General features: G+C 48.5%; 1 protein-coding gene across 1 annotated transcript in view; it reads right to left on the bottom strand.

Moving 5' to 3' along the window:
- Positions 1 to 14,619, bottom strand: part of LOC144604218 (kinesin-like protein KIF19) — a 96,054-nt gene that overhangs the window by 75,134 nt on the left and 6,301 nt on the right. The window contains exon 2 of the mRNA XM_078418432.1: positions 5,845 to 5,925. Within this exon, the coding sequence (XP_078274558.1) occupies positions 5,845 to 5,925 (81 nt within the window). The remainder of the gene's footprint in view (positions 1 to 5,844; positions 5,926 to 14,619) is intronic.

Below are 14,619 nucleotides of genomic sequence, written 5' to 3'. Positions count from 1 at the left end.
TACCCCTTATTCTTAAACCGTGGCCCCTTGTTCTGGACTTCCCCCAACATTGGGAACATGTTTCCTGCCTCTAACGTGTCCAGCCCCTTAATAATCTTCTATGACAAGCAATGAATTCCACAGATTCACCACCCTCTGACAGTTTCCGCGCTGTATCTCTAAACTAAACTAAAAGCAGTATAAGAAAATAACTGCAGATGCTGGTACAAATCGAAGGTATTTATTCACAAAATGCTGGAGTAACTCAGCGGGTCAGGCAGCATCTCAGGAGAGAAGGAACGGGTGACGTTTCGGGTCGAGACCCTTCTTCAGACTGATGCAGAAACTAAAAGCAGAATCAACATATTTGCAAATGCTCCCATGGACACTGAACCAGAAGGGAGGAACAATTCCTTGCCAATTAACGAGTGGATCTTGTTTTCACAGAGTGAAGCAAGCCGATTGTGTGGAGCTCTTTGAGTGCATCTATGGGGAGCATTGTTCACTGGGGGATTTGCACTGTTGTGTCGTTTCTATTGGAAGACCCAATGAAAGAAAACTGTTGATGGGCCACAAATACACATCCGCAGCCAGCCTGGACAGTCTGAGAAAGGAATAAAGCAATGCCTGGGAATCAGTCACAAACAGCCACGACAATGTCATGGCAGGACAGTCACAGCATGTCCATTGTTTCACTGCCAGTAGATGAATGAAGAAACAAAGTGGGGCCTTTGCACCACCTAAATCATTAATAGGTAGATCATGTCCAAATACTGGTTACTCTGAGATATGATGCACTGGGATTAGAACAATTGTTCTCGGGCCAAATTATGTTTCGTTCGGAGATACAGCGTGGAAACAGGCCCCCTCGTGCCCACCGAAGTCCGTGCTTACCATCGATCACCCGTCCGCACTAGTTTCTCCAGCGCCGGAGACCCGGGTTCGATCGTGACGATGGGTGCTGTCAGACTGAGAGTCAGGGTATCATATCTTTGATCAGTCTGAAGAAGGGTCTCGACCCAAAACGTCGCCCATTCCTTCTCTCCCGAGATGCTGCCTGACCTGCTGAGTTACTCCAGCATTTTGTGAATAAATACTTTCGATTTGTACCAGCATCTGCAGTTATTTTCTTACACTATCATATCTTTAGTTCCCCTCTCCCCCGACTCTCAATCTGATGAAGGGTCTCGACCCGAAATGCCACCCTTTCCTTCTCTCCACAGGTGCTGCCTGACCCGCTGAGTTACTCCAGCACTTTGCGCCTATCTTCGGTGTAAACCAGCGTCTGCAGTTCCTCCCGGCACATTTTGGTCATCTCCAGGGATGGTGGCTGAGGGATGGTTGTCACCTGCCCCTCGGCCATCAGTGAACCATTCTACATTCCCTTTAAGCATTGTCTTCTTCGATGTCATTTTCACACCTTACCCTTCCACATCTCTGCTCTTCCTCTCCCCTGACTCTCAGTCTGAAGAAGGGTCTCGACCCGAAACGCCACCCATTCCTTCTCTCCGGAGACGCTGCCTGTCCCGCTGAGTTACTCCAGCGTTTTGTTAGCTGTCGATCCTCAGTGCTTCCAGCACAATGAAGCAACTAACTCCATTTTTTAAAGGCAGCTCAGCGTCAAGATGTGTTTTACCACCCAAAGGGTGTGGGAGAAGTTAGTGCTGTCCAATAGATTGCGATCAGCTGCAGGGTGGATAAATACATATGGGTTTGATAGTCTCATCTTGTTGAGAACGTTGTAACGTAGCCATTCAAAGCAATCCACCACGTGTGAAGTGCTCTGAGGCATCTTCTGCAGGGATGTGATAAGGTGTGAGGCAAATAAAAGTATTTATCTACAGCACAACACGTTATCAGCACACGCCAAACACTGTGGGGTCACTTTTATATCTTTGAACAGTACCACAGTATGACAACAGTGCACAATAAATAGTTACTGGTCTCAAAGTAGAAGAGGATTCACACAACTTGTATCGTAGATGATTTGATCAAACCGCGGGGTGGCTTTTACAATGCAAGCCCGATAATTATTTCGTTGAAGTCATGATGACCATCGAAGGTATTTATTCACAAAATGCTGGAGAAACTCAGCAGGTCAGGCAGCACCTCGGGAGAGAAGGAATGGGTGACGTTTCGGGTCGAGACCCTTCCTCAGACTCATGATGACCATCGATCACCCGTTCACACTAGTTCTACGTTATCCCTTTCACACATCCACTCCCTACACACTGGGGACAATCAAAAGAGGGCCAATTAACCTCCAAAACCTGCACATATGGGTGGCGCAGCGGTAGAGTTGCTGCCTTACAGCGCCAGACCTGGGTTCGATCCTGACTACGGGTGCTGCCTGCACGAAATTTGTACATTCTCCCCGTGACCGCATGGGTTTTCTCCGGTCTCGTCCCACATTCCAAAGACGTAAACGTTTGTAGGTTAATTTGGAATTTAGAAGGATGAGGGGGGATCTTATCGAAACATGTAAGATTATTAAGGGGTTGGACACGTTAGAGGCAGGAAACATGTTCCCAATGTTGGGGGAGTCCAGAACCAGGGGCCACAGTTTAAGAATAAGGGGTAGGCCATTTAGAACTGAGATGAGGAAAAACTTTTTCAGTCAGAGAGTTGTGAATCGGTGGAATTCTCTGCCTCAGAAGGCAGTGGAGGCCAATTCTCTGAATGCATTCAAGAGAGAGCTAGATAGAGCACTTAAGGATAGCGGAGTCAGGGGGTATGGGGAGAAGGCAGGAATGGGGTACTGATTGAGAGAGATCTGCCATGATCACATTGAATGGCGGTGCTGGCTCGAAGGGCCGAATGGCCTCCTCCTGCACCTATTGTCTATTAATTGGCTTTGGTAAAATTGTAAATTGTCCCTAGTGTGTAGGATAGTGCGAGTGTACGGGGTGTTTGCAGGTCGGCCTGGACTCGGTGGGCCGAAGGGCCTGTTTCCGCGCTATATCTCTAAAGTCTAATGTCTTTTGGATGTGGGAGGAAACCCACGCGGTCGCATGGAAAGCGTGCAAACTCCGCACAGACAGCACCCAAGGTCAGGATTGAACCCAGGGCACCAGTGCTGTGAGGCAGCTGCTCTAGCAGCTGCTGCCACCTGTGCAAAGCTTCTTTGGAGTATTTCCAACTGGACCATGTTTTTATGATGAAGAAATATGAGGCACTCACAGGGAAGAAGCCTATAACAGCACCTGGCCGACCACCACTGGGTTATTTAAAGGGACACCCCGTCACTCTTCACTAGGCCGAATAGTTTGCTGCACACCCCAAAGACGTGTGGGTGTTTAGGTTAATTGGCATCTGTGAAATCGCCCCTAGTTGGTGGTACAGCGGTAGAGTTGCTGCCTTACAGCGCTAGAGACCCGGGTTCGATACTGACTGCGGGTGCTGTCTGTGCCGAGTTTGCACGTTCTCCCGGTGACCTGCGTGGGTTTTGTCTGGTTTCCTGCCACACTCCAAAGATGTACAGATTTGTCGGTTAATTGGCTTCTATAAATTGTAAATTGTCCCTCGTGTGTAGGGTGGTGCTAGATTAAGGGGGTCTTCCATGAATTTTCAAATAATTCATATTTCATGTACGTCTCTCAATGAAGTTTTCATTGGCATATCTTCCTCATTAAGTAGACATGATATGCTTATTAAAAGGTGAACACTGCAAATATTTAAACATTCAGGTCACATGAATTAAGTGCCAGTGCATAATTAACAATTGCTGATAAAATGAAATGTGCCGTTTGATTGTTGAAGATGATTATCACGGTCAAACAGGGATTATATTCATGTTTCTCCTCCCAACAACCTCACTCTGTTCCCATTTCCAACCACCCCCCCCCCCCACCCAACCTTTGACATTTAATTTCAGCAGAGAGAAACAGAATGAGAGTGCGTGTGTACATGCAGGAGGGTGCGTGTGTGTACATGCAGGAGGGTGCGTGTGTGCATGCAGGAGGGTGCGTGTGTGCATGCAGGAGGGTGCGTGTGTGCATGCAGGAGGGTGTGTGTGTAAATGCAGGAGGGTGTGTGTGTAAATGCAGGAGGGTGCCTGTATAAATGCATGTATGTTTACCATTAATTATGTATACTTTCTAGTTTAGATTAAGGGCAATTTTTAAGATCCAATGTTAAATCCGATGACTTCGACAAAGTACAGTTATTGTATATAGTTATCTCTGTGCTGAAATATATATAAATATTGTTTTGGACATTCTCCCTGTGACCTCGTGAGTTTCCTTCGGTTTCCTCTCACATCCCAAAGACGTGCGGGTTTGTAGGCTAACTGTCCTCAGTAAACTACCCCTCGTGTGTAGTGGGGAGTGGATGAGAAAGTGGGATAATGAAGAACTAGTGTGAGCGGGTGATCGATGGTCAGCATGGATCGATGGTCAGCATGGATCGATGGTCAGCATGGACTCGGTGGTCAGCATGGACTCGATGGTCAGCATGGACTCGGTGGTCAGCATGGACTCGGTGGTCAGCATGGATCGATGGTCAGCATGGATCGATGGTCAGCATGGACTCGGTGGGCAGCATGGATCGATGGTCAGCATGGATCGATGGTCAAGATGGACTCAGTGAGCCGCAGAGCCTGTTTCCATGCTGTATCTTTAAATTAAACTAAAAACTATACCTCAAGGGGTTGACTACTTTGAAGAAGTTCTCCTCTCCCCGACGAAGGTTCTACAACATCCTCTCTCGCTGCTCCCCCTCTGTGATTCCTCCTGCTCTCTGGTTATCTTTCATTCTGTTCTATATCTCCCTTTATCACTGCCTACGTCCCTCGTTTCTCTTTCCCCTGACTCTCAATCTGAAGAAGGGTCTGGGCCCAGAGCATCACCTATTGCTTTTCTCCAGAGATGCTGCCTGACCCGCTGAGTTACTCCAGCTTTTTGAGTCTATCTTCTCCAGAGATCCCGCCTTGACCCCACTGAGTTACTCCAGCCGTTTGAGTCTATCTTCGGCTTAAACCAGCATCTGCAGTTCCTTCCCACACACAAAGACTCCACCTGCTGAGTACCTCCAGCACCACCTTGTGTTTTGCTCCAACGATAGAATAGAATAGAATAGAATTCCTTTATTGTCATTGCAACAGGTACAACGAAATTAAAATAGCAATCCTGACAGTGCATAACACATGAGAAATAAAACATATATACAATAAATGCAAATACAAAATGTAACAAACAAGCGAGTAGTTGATAAATAAATAATACATAAATACAGGAATGAATATGGATCACATTGTAGTGCAGTTTAAAAAGTGTAACCTAGTGCTGAATGTCAGTGTAACAGCTCGTATCAGTGTTTGACAGTGTTCAGTTCACGTATGGCTCTGGGGTAAAAACTGTTCTTGAGTCTGTTTGTGCTGTTGCAGGGGAAAGTGCCCGGTTTTGGGGTGGTTTGGGTAGGAAGGGACGAGTGGACCAGGGAGTTACGGAGGGAACGGTCTCTGCGGAACGCAGAGAGGGGAGGGGATGGGAAGATATGGCCAGTGGTGGGGTCCCGTTGTAGGTGACGGAAATGTTGGTGGATGATATGTTGGATCCGCTGGCTGGTGGGGTGGAAGGTGAGAACGAGGGGGATTCTGTCCTTGTTGCGAGTGGGGGGGGAGGGGGAGCAAGAGCGGAGCTGCGGGATGTAGAAGAAACCCTAGTGAGAGCCTCATCTATAATGGAGGAGGGGAAGCCCCGTTTCGTGAAGAACGAGGACTCCAGATAAATGGTTTGTTAACATCCTTGAGATAGAAAATTGTGATAATTCACAAGTGTGATATGTTTATCGAGACGTTTTAACACTAATAACTCACTTCAGCAGAGAGAACAAATTCAGTGGTGTCGGAAGCAGGGAAGGACGTACCTGATCATCCACTTTGTGTGCGACAATGGTGGCTCCATCGTCAAGTTCCAATTCATTGATGGGACGAATTCTGAGAGCCACCTGGAAATATTCAAGTAAAAGTAGATTGTGCTAATTAATCATAGCATCTGAACACAACATGGCTGGAACTCCATACAGAACTCTCATCTTATTGTATCTAGATTACAGAGAAGGCAGCATCTCACAGAAATACATTTACAGGGATTTTTGTTTCAAATGCATACGTCTGCTCTCACAGGCCATCGATCACATCTTTGAGGAAACTGTAGTTTAAATACAGAGCGACAAAACACCACATTTATCTAAAAATAACCTGAAGTGTAGGACATCTGAGAAGTGTCTTCTCATAAGCTTTGCATTTATAGTGCAATATTAGCCTTTCTACCATCCATCACAAAATACAACAAATGTTTTTAAATGTTAAATGTGATTACAGAACTCAGTGTCAATAGACAATAGGTGCAAGAGGAGGCCATTCGGCCCTTCGAGCCAGCACCACCATTCAATGCGATCATGGCTGATCATTCTCAATCAGTACCCCGTTCCTGCCTTCTCCCCATACCGGAAGGAACTACAGATGCTGGTTTAAACCAAAGATAGACGCAGAATGCTGGAGTGTCTCAGCGGGTCAGGCAGCATCTCCGAAGAGAAGGAATGGGTGACATATTGGGTCTGAAGTAGGGTCTCGGCCCGAAACATCACCCATTCCTTCTCTCCAGGGATGCTGCCTGACCCGCTGAGTTACTCCAGCACTTTGTGTCCATCTACAGAACTCAGTAAATGATTCCTAAATCAAATCAAGTGTCAAGAAGTTAATTGTCAAATGTACCAACAAGGGTATAATGAAATTCTTACTTGCAGCAACATAGCAAGTCGGAAAGCACAACAGACATAAATAATATATCATAAACAAAAATTCAATAAATTAACGACCACAATACTGGTGCAGAAACAAACTCATCCTTCGTGCATAGATCTTTCCTGGATTGACACAAAATGCTGGAGTAATTCAGCGGGCCAGGCAGCATCTCTGGAGAGAAGGAATGGGAGATGTTTCGGGTCGAGACCCTTCTTCAGACTGGTGGTCGTAGAGTTGGAGGGCAGGAGGAATCGCAGAGGGGGGGGCAGTGAGAGAGCGTGTTGCTAAACCCTCTTCGAAGAGAGGAGGAGAACTTCTTCAAAGTAGACATACCTTGAGGAGAATTCGCAGTGGAGCGGCAAGTAGTGTGGGAAAGAAAACTGCAGATGCTGGTTTAGATCGAAGGTAGGCACAAAATGCTGGAGTAACTCAGCGGGTCAGGCAGCATCTCTGGAGAGAAGGAATGGGTGACGTTTCGGGTCGAGACCCTTCTTCAGACTGATTGAGACTGAGAGACCCTTCTTCAGACATCAGACTGAGAGACCCTTCTTCAGACTGACCTCCATCTTTCCTGTAGATTCCTGGTTGGGGATAATGCCGTGTGCTGTTCAAGAACTTGATGGTTGTTGGGAAGACGCTGTTCTTAAACCAGGCGGTCATAGTTTTCAGACTCCCGTCCCTTCTTCCCGAAGGTAGGAGTGGAATGAGAGCGTGAAATGAGTGAAGTCAGGCCGTATATTAAATGTGAAAAATAAGCAGGCACAGAAACCACCGGCCTATTAACAGGGCATTTTCACTGATCAGCATGCTACCATTTTAAACCTGGTGATTTATATTAACAGAGGTGCGGCCTCACAGCGCCAGAGACCCAGGTTTGATCCCGACCTAGGGTGCTGTCTGTGTGGAGATTGGACGTTCTCCCCGTGACCGCGTGGATTTCCTCCGGATGCTCCATTTCCCCCCCAAAAATGTGCGTGTTTGTAGGTTAATTGTCCTCAGCAAGTTATCCCTCGTGTGTGAGAAGTGGGATAACACTGCACTAGTGTGAACGGGAGATTGATGGTCAGCATGGGCTAGGTGGGCTGAAGGGCCTGACTCTGAGCCATCTCTCTAAACGGGGCAGCACGGTGGTTCAGCAGTAGAGTTGCTGCCTCACAGCGCCAGAGACCCGGGTTTGATCCTGACTACGGGTGCTGTCTAAATGCAGTTTTGTACTTTCTCCCCGTGATCTGCGTGGATTTTCTGTGGGCGTACCAGTTACTCCAGCACTTTGTAATTTACTCACGATTCCAGCCTCTGCAGTTGCATGTGTCTTCATTTGACAGCAAAGTGGAATAAACAGTCCCATTGATGATCCAGATCACAATAGTCAATAGACAATAGGTGCAGGAGGAGGCCATTCGACCCTTCGAGCCAGCACCGCCATTCAATGTGATCATGGCTGATCATTCTCAATCAGTACCCCGTTCCTGCCTTCTCCCCATACCCCCTGACTCCGCTATCCTTAAGAACTCTATCTAGCTCTCTCTTGAATGCATTCAGAGAATTGGCCTCCACTGCCTTCTGAGGCAGAGAATTCCACAGATTCACAACTCTCTGACTGAAAAGGTTTTTCCTCATCTCCGTTCTAAATGGCCTACCCCCTATTCTTAAACTGTGGCCCCTGGTTCTGGACTCCCTCAACATTGGGAACATGTTTCCTGCCTCTAACGTGTCCAACCCCTTAATAATCTTATACGTTTCGATAAGATCCCCTCTCCTTTCCTTCAATGTGCACCAAGTTACAGCAAAGTGGAGTCCAACACAAAGTGCCGGAGCAACTCGACGGGTCAGGCAGCATCTCCAGGGGGAATGGATGGGCGGCATCTTGCACCAGGACCCTGCATACCAGTTACTCCAGCACTTTGTCATTTACTCACGATTCCAGCATCTGCAGTTGCATGTGTCTTCATTTGACCGCAAAGTGGAACAAACAGTCCCATTGATGATCCAGATCACGATCTCATTATCTCGGCCTCTGTGTGGTCCCCTTTACTGTGCTCCCCAATTGGCCTTGCACTCTTCAGATGCATGAGTTTGCTTTGATCTCAAGAAAAAATTAAATTAGCCTGAAGCAGGGTCGGTGGCACGGTGGTAGAGTTGCTGCCTAACAGCTTCAGAGGCCTGGGTTCAATCCTGACTATGGGTGCTGCTTGTATGGACTTTGCAGCTTCTCCACGTGACTGCAAAGGGTTTTCCTCGGAAGCTCCGGTTTCCTCCCGCACTCCAAAGACTTACGGGTTTGTAGGTTTTCATTGGCTTGGTAAAATTATAAAATTATCCTTAGTGTGCGTAGGATAGTGTTATTGTGCGGGGATCGCTGGTCGGCGCAGACTCGGTGGGCCAAAGGGCCTGTTTCCACGCTCTATCTCTAAACTAAATTAAACTATGGGTCCTGACCTAAAACTTCATCTGCCCATTTCCCTCCACAGTTGCTGTCTGAACCACTTAGTTCCTCCAGCAGTTTGTTTTTTTACTCAAGATTGATTCCAGCATTCTGCAGTCTCTTGTGCTTTGATTTCATAAAGGCTGTTGACAAGTATCACTTGATACTTCAATTATAGTTAACAATAAGAAAGACGATATGAAATAGTCAAGGCTAGCAGCATAATCGAGGGCAAGTCACACCCCGGTCACTCCCTCTCCCATCAGGCAAGAGGTACAGAAGTGTGAAAACGCACACCTCCAGATTCAGGGACAGTTTCTTCCCAGCTGTTATCAGACAACTGAACCATCCCGCCAATGAGTTCAAGTTAGTGAAATCAGATTACAGTGAAATAGTCAGTGAAAGAGCTCTTAAGGATAGCAGAGTCAGGGGGTGTAGGGAGAAAGCAGGAACGGGGTACTGATTGAGAATGATCAGCCATGATCACATTGAATGGCGGTGCTGGCTTGAAGGGCCGAATGGCCTCCTCCTGCACCTATTGTCTATTGTCAATTCTCCGTTTTGTAAAATCCTACCTTTATTTTTTCAGAAAGATTCATACTGCATTTTTGGTCCCATTTTTTGTTTTGTACATGAAGAATTTAAGACAAACAATAATAGTCGGAGAATTCTCGAGCCTCAAGCCTGCGGTTCCAACACTGTGACCCAATCCAGATTACGATGTCCATTAATACGTTCTTATTTTACAGACTGGGTCTTATTTACGTTCTTCAACTGAGATGTAAAGAAAGCCAAACACCCAACAACAAAATGCCCCAGGTAGCCTTATCTTCATCGCCGTAGGTCCCTGGGGCAGAGTGAGTCCAGGTAGGAGGTGAGACCGGGTCATGTCTCCTGTTACCACCTTGTCCTGCCCATGACACAATGTGACGGTGTTCTAGAGCAGAACACTGACACGAGTCCCATTAACGTGGAACTTCAGGCAGCACAGAGCCAAACCGTTCACTCCTACGTCACCAATCCAAAATACCCTTCCCATCTTGACCATCGCCTGCCACCAATACCCCAATTCACGTCCTTCCGGCACATTGCGAGACTTGTGCTTTTTACTTCACTTCGTCTCAAACAGAGTCTCGCTGCTTTGTTTCCATAATAGATGTATCCGTGGCAATAATGCAGCATTCTATGATGCAGCCCCTTCCTTGATAGAAAGTGGTGCTTCAGCGAGCCGCAAGGTAGTGCCCAGGCAGGAAGGTTTGTATCTGTGCCGCATCGTTTACAGCTTCAGCAAAGACACAGCTCGGTTCAGAGACGAAGAGAAATGCTTTTGAGCCGTCTCCATGGAAACGCTGCATTCGATCCGGTGATAAAACGTCCCGTGAGCACCAATGAGGTAACAGTCAGATCGTTTAGACTTTGGAGATACGGCGCGGAAACAGGCCCTTTGCCCACCGAGCTCGCGCCACCCAGCGGTCTCCCCGTACACAGGCACTATCCTGCACACGACCAACGATTTAGGATTTGTTTAAACCGAAGCCAATTAACCTAGAGTCATTGGAGTATGGGAGGAAACCGGAGCACCCGGAGAAAACCCACGCGGTCACAGGAAGAACGTGCAAACTCCGTACAGACAGCACCCTTGGTCAGGATCGAACCTGGGTCTCCGGCGCTGTCAAGCAGCAACAGCACTGCACCGCCGATTTGTTTTACATTGTTACTTTGGTTGGAGGCAGAACGTTATCATGAAGGGCCGCACTGTTGCGCAGCAGGTAGAGCTGCTGCCTCACAGCGCCAGAGACCCTTGGTTCGATCGTGACCTCGGACGTTGCAAGTTCCCCCCTGAGACTGCGTGGGTTTCATCCGGGCGCTCCGGTTTCTTCCCACATCTCAAAGACCGCGAGGCGTTGTCGGCTAGTTGGCTCTCGCTAAATTGCCCCCCGGCGTGTAAGGAGTGGATGAGAAAGTGGGATGACGCAGAACTGGGGTGATCGATTGCCGGCGTGGACTGGGTGGGCCGAAGGGCCTGTTTCCACGCTGTACCTCTGAAACTAAAATGGTGAGCTTGTTACAGGGATGGCTGAACTGGGACAGCGAGGCCGGCAAAGAGACCTGGAGACGGACAGCTTCCATCACATTCAACGAGAAGTGATGGGAGAGACCGCAGAGTCCGTGGGGTCTGCCCACATATGAAGCTGTCCACAATCCCCAGCCATGGAGCCCACTCACTGCCGAGCAGCCTGGACCGTGGGATCACGGCTCACCGCACAAGAGAGTTGTTGGCCTGGCAAATGGCAGGTGGAGGAAGGAACAGCAGATGCTGGTTTAAAACCAAAGATATGCACAAAAAACTGGAGATAGAAACAAAACTGCAGTGACTCAGCAGGACCAGCAGCAACTGGTTGAGAATGATCAGCCATGATCACATTGAATGGTGGCGCTGGCTCGAAGGGCCGAATGGCCTACTCCTGCACCTATTGTCTATTGTCTAACTCTGGAGAGAAGGAATGGGTGACGTTTATGGTATTCAGACCCTTTCTTCAAAACTGAAGTAATTCAGCAGGTCATCTCTGGAGATAAGGTCTGAAGAAGGGTCTCGACCCGAAACATCATCTATTCCTTTTCTACAGAGATGGTGTCTGACCCTCTGTTTTCAGTTTAGTTTAGTTTAGTTTAGAGATATAGCACAAAAACAGGCCCATCGACCCACCGAGTCCGCACCGACCAGCGATCCCCGCACACTAACACTGCCCTACATACACTAGGGACAATTTACATTTATACCAAGCCAAATAACCTACAAACCTGTAGGTGTTTGGAGTGAGGGAGGAAAGCAAAGATCTCGGAGAAAACCCACGCAGGTCACGGGGAGAACGTACAAACTCCGTACAGACAGCACCCGTGGTTGGGATCAAACCCGGATCTCTGGCGCTGTAAGGCAGCAACTCTACCGCTGCGCCACCTTGCTGCCCATGGTTACTCCAGCTTTTTACATCAATCCCAAGTGATAGGTGGATACAGGTGAGGGGGAAATTGATTTTCAGATGGGTAGACATAAGGTAGCATACCAAGCAGTACTTGCATCGCTATTTTTAAAGATCCCTCTGAATGTCAATGTTGTTAAACATCCTGGCGTTAACTGTATACTTTCCTCTTCCATTTGATCTCCCAAAGTCGGCCGAATTAAACTCCACCTGCCATTTCCCTGCCCATACCTGTCCATCTGGGGTGTCAGTGATTTTTGAGGAGAAGGCAGGAGAATGGGGTTAAGAGGGAAAGATAGATCAGATATGAATGAATGGCAGAGCAGACTTGATGGGCCGAATGGCCTAATTCTGCTCCTAAAACTTTTGAACTCATTTACCACAGGAATCAAGGCTGGGATCTCCGCTGTTCGTGATATAAAATATCAACATTTGTCAGTGTTGTGGACAATGAAAAGATGACACTACAGGACATAGAACAGTTACAGATATGATCTTGAGTTTAGTTTATTGTCATGTGTACCGAGGTACAGTGAAAAGCTTTTGTTGCACGCTGTCCAGTCCGCGGAAAGACAACACATGATTACGGTTGAGCCATCCACAGTGTACTGATAAAGGGAATTTGGAAGATAAAGTCCGATCAAAGATAGTCCGAGGGTCTCCAATGAGGTAGATAGTAGTTTAGGACCACTCTCTAGTTGGTGGTAGGACGGTTCAGTTGCCCGATAACAGCTGGGAAGAAACAGTCCCTGAATCTGGAGGTGTGCGTTTTCACACTTCTGTACCTCTTGCCTGATAGGAGGACAGAGGGGCGGGGAGAGAGGGGCGGGGAGAGAGGGGCGGGGAGAGAGGGGCGGGGAGAGAGGGGCGGGGAGAGAGGGGCGGGGAGAGAGGGGCGGGGAGAGAGGGGCGGGGAGAGAGGGGCGGGGAGAGAGGGGCGGGGAGAGAGGGGCGGGGAGAGAGGGGCGGGGAGAGAGGGGCGGGGAGAGAGGGGCGGGGAGAGAGGGGCGGGGAGAGAGGGGCGGGGAGAGAGGGGCGGGGAGAGAGGGGCGGGGAGAGAGGGGCGGGGAGAGAGGGGCGGGGAGAGAGGGGCGGGGAGAGAGGGGCGGGGAGAGAGGGGCGGGGAGAGAGGGGCGGGGAGAGAGGGGCGGGGAGAGAGGGGCGGGGAGAGAGGGGCGGAGACACAGAGAGACAGAGAAGCAACTCTTCCTTGATTCGGTTGAACCTTAGTGGTTCTATTGCCCTCGTACCATTTGCAAGGCCTTGTGCTTTCTGCAGCAGACAACCACATTGCTCCCACTGCAACGCCAACCCCACAATGGTCAGTCCGCCGGGGAACTTCTGGAAATATCCTGCGACATGCCTCCCTTAAACTTTGATGCCCACGGCACAGAAACGCCTTGCTTTTTTTTTTGAAGCACCTTTCTTGGACAATACACCCAGGGGCAGTGCCCTGCCTGGCGGGGCTCACTGGAACTCCGCTCCGGCACCTCTGTAACATAAAAGGCCAACATAAACAGCTGGGAATTGAACAGCGCCAGTGACAGCTCCGGCACCTAGAAACACTGACTACAACTGGGCTTCACAGATGGATAACCTGCAAAACCGATCTGTGTACCTCACGGGCAACACTACCCAGTTGCATGCACTCACTGTGCCATTCTGTTCCAAAGTATTGTTGACGGAATTGAAGAATGCATCGCGCAAGTGTCTACAACAATACAACGTCTAGTGTAACACTGCAATCTAAATTCCAACCTCAGGTTTTCCCAATTAAACATAGCACTGACACCTCGATTGGATCATTGCTTTGAAACTCGCCCTTTCACATGTTTTCTGATTTAAAAAAAACAAACATTATCGAATAAAAATGTGAGATTTCATCCAGATAACAAATTCCAAGACTTTATGCAGACAATCTATTTCCGGTTTCCTCCCACACTCCAAAGGCGTAAAGGTGGTTTGTAGGTTGATTGGCTTCTGTACATTGGAAATGGTCCCCAGTGTGTAAGGATAGTGCTAGCGTACGGGGTTGATCGCTGGTCGGCACGGACTCGGTGGGCCGAAGGGCCTCATCTGTGCTGTAACTCTATTGTCTAAATACTATACCTCATTGAGACTTTGTTCAGAATCTTCGGGCAACACGGTGGCGCAGCGGCAAAGTTGCGGCCTTAGAGATTACAACGTCAGAGACCCGGGTTCGATCCTGACTACGGGTGCTGTCCGTACGGAGTTTATACGTTCTCCCCGTGACCTGCGTGGGTTTTCTACGATATCTTTGGCTTCAATAGACAATAGGTGCAGGAGTAGGCCATTCGGCCCTTCAAGCCAGCACCGCCATTCAATGTGATCATGGCTGATCATTCTCAATCAGTACCCCGTTTAATCCGTTCCTGCCTTCTCCCCATACCCCTGACCCCGCTATCCTTAAGAGCTCTATCTAGCTCTCTCTTGAATGCATTCAGAGAATTGGCCTCTACTGCCTTCTG

This window comes from Rhinoraja longicauda, chromosome 21 (assembly GCF_053455715.1).
Source record: "Rhinoraja longicauda isolate Sanriku21f chromosome 21, sRhiLon1.1, whole genome shotgun sequence".
Taxonomy (NCBI): domain Eukaryota; kingdom Metazoa; phylum Chordata; class Chondrichthyes; order Rajiformes; family Arhynchobatidae; genus Rhinoraja; species Rhinoraja longicauda.
The sequence above is the reverse complement of the archived record's forward strand: the minus strand, read 5'-3'. Positions and strand labels throughout refer to the sequence as shown.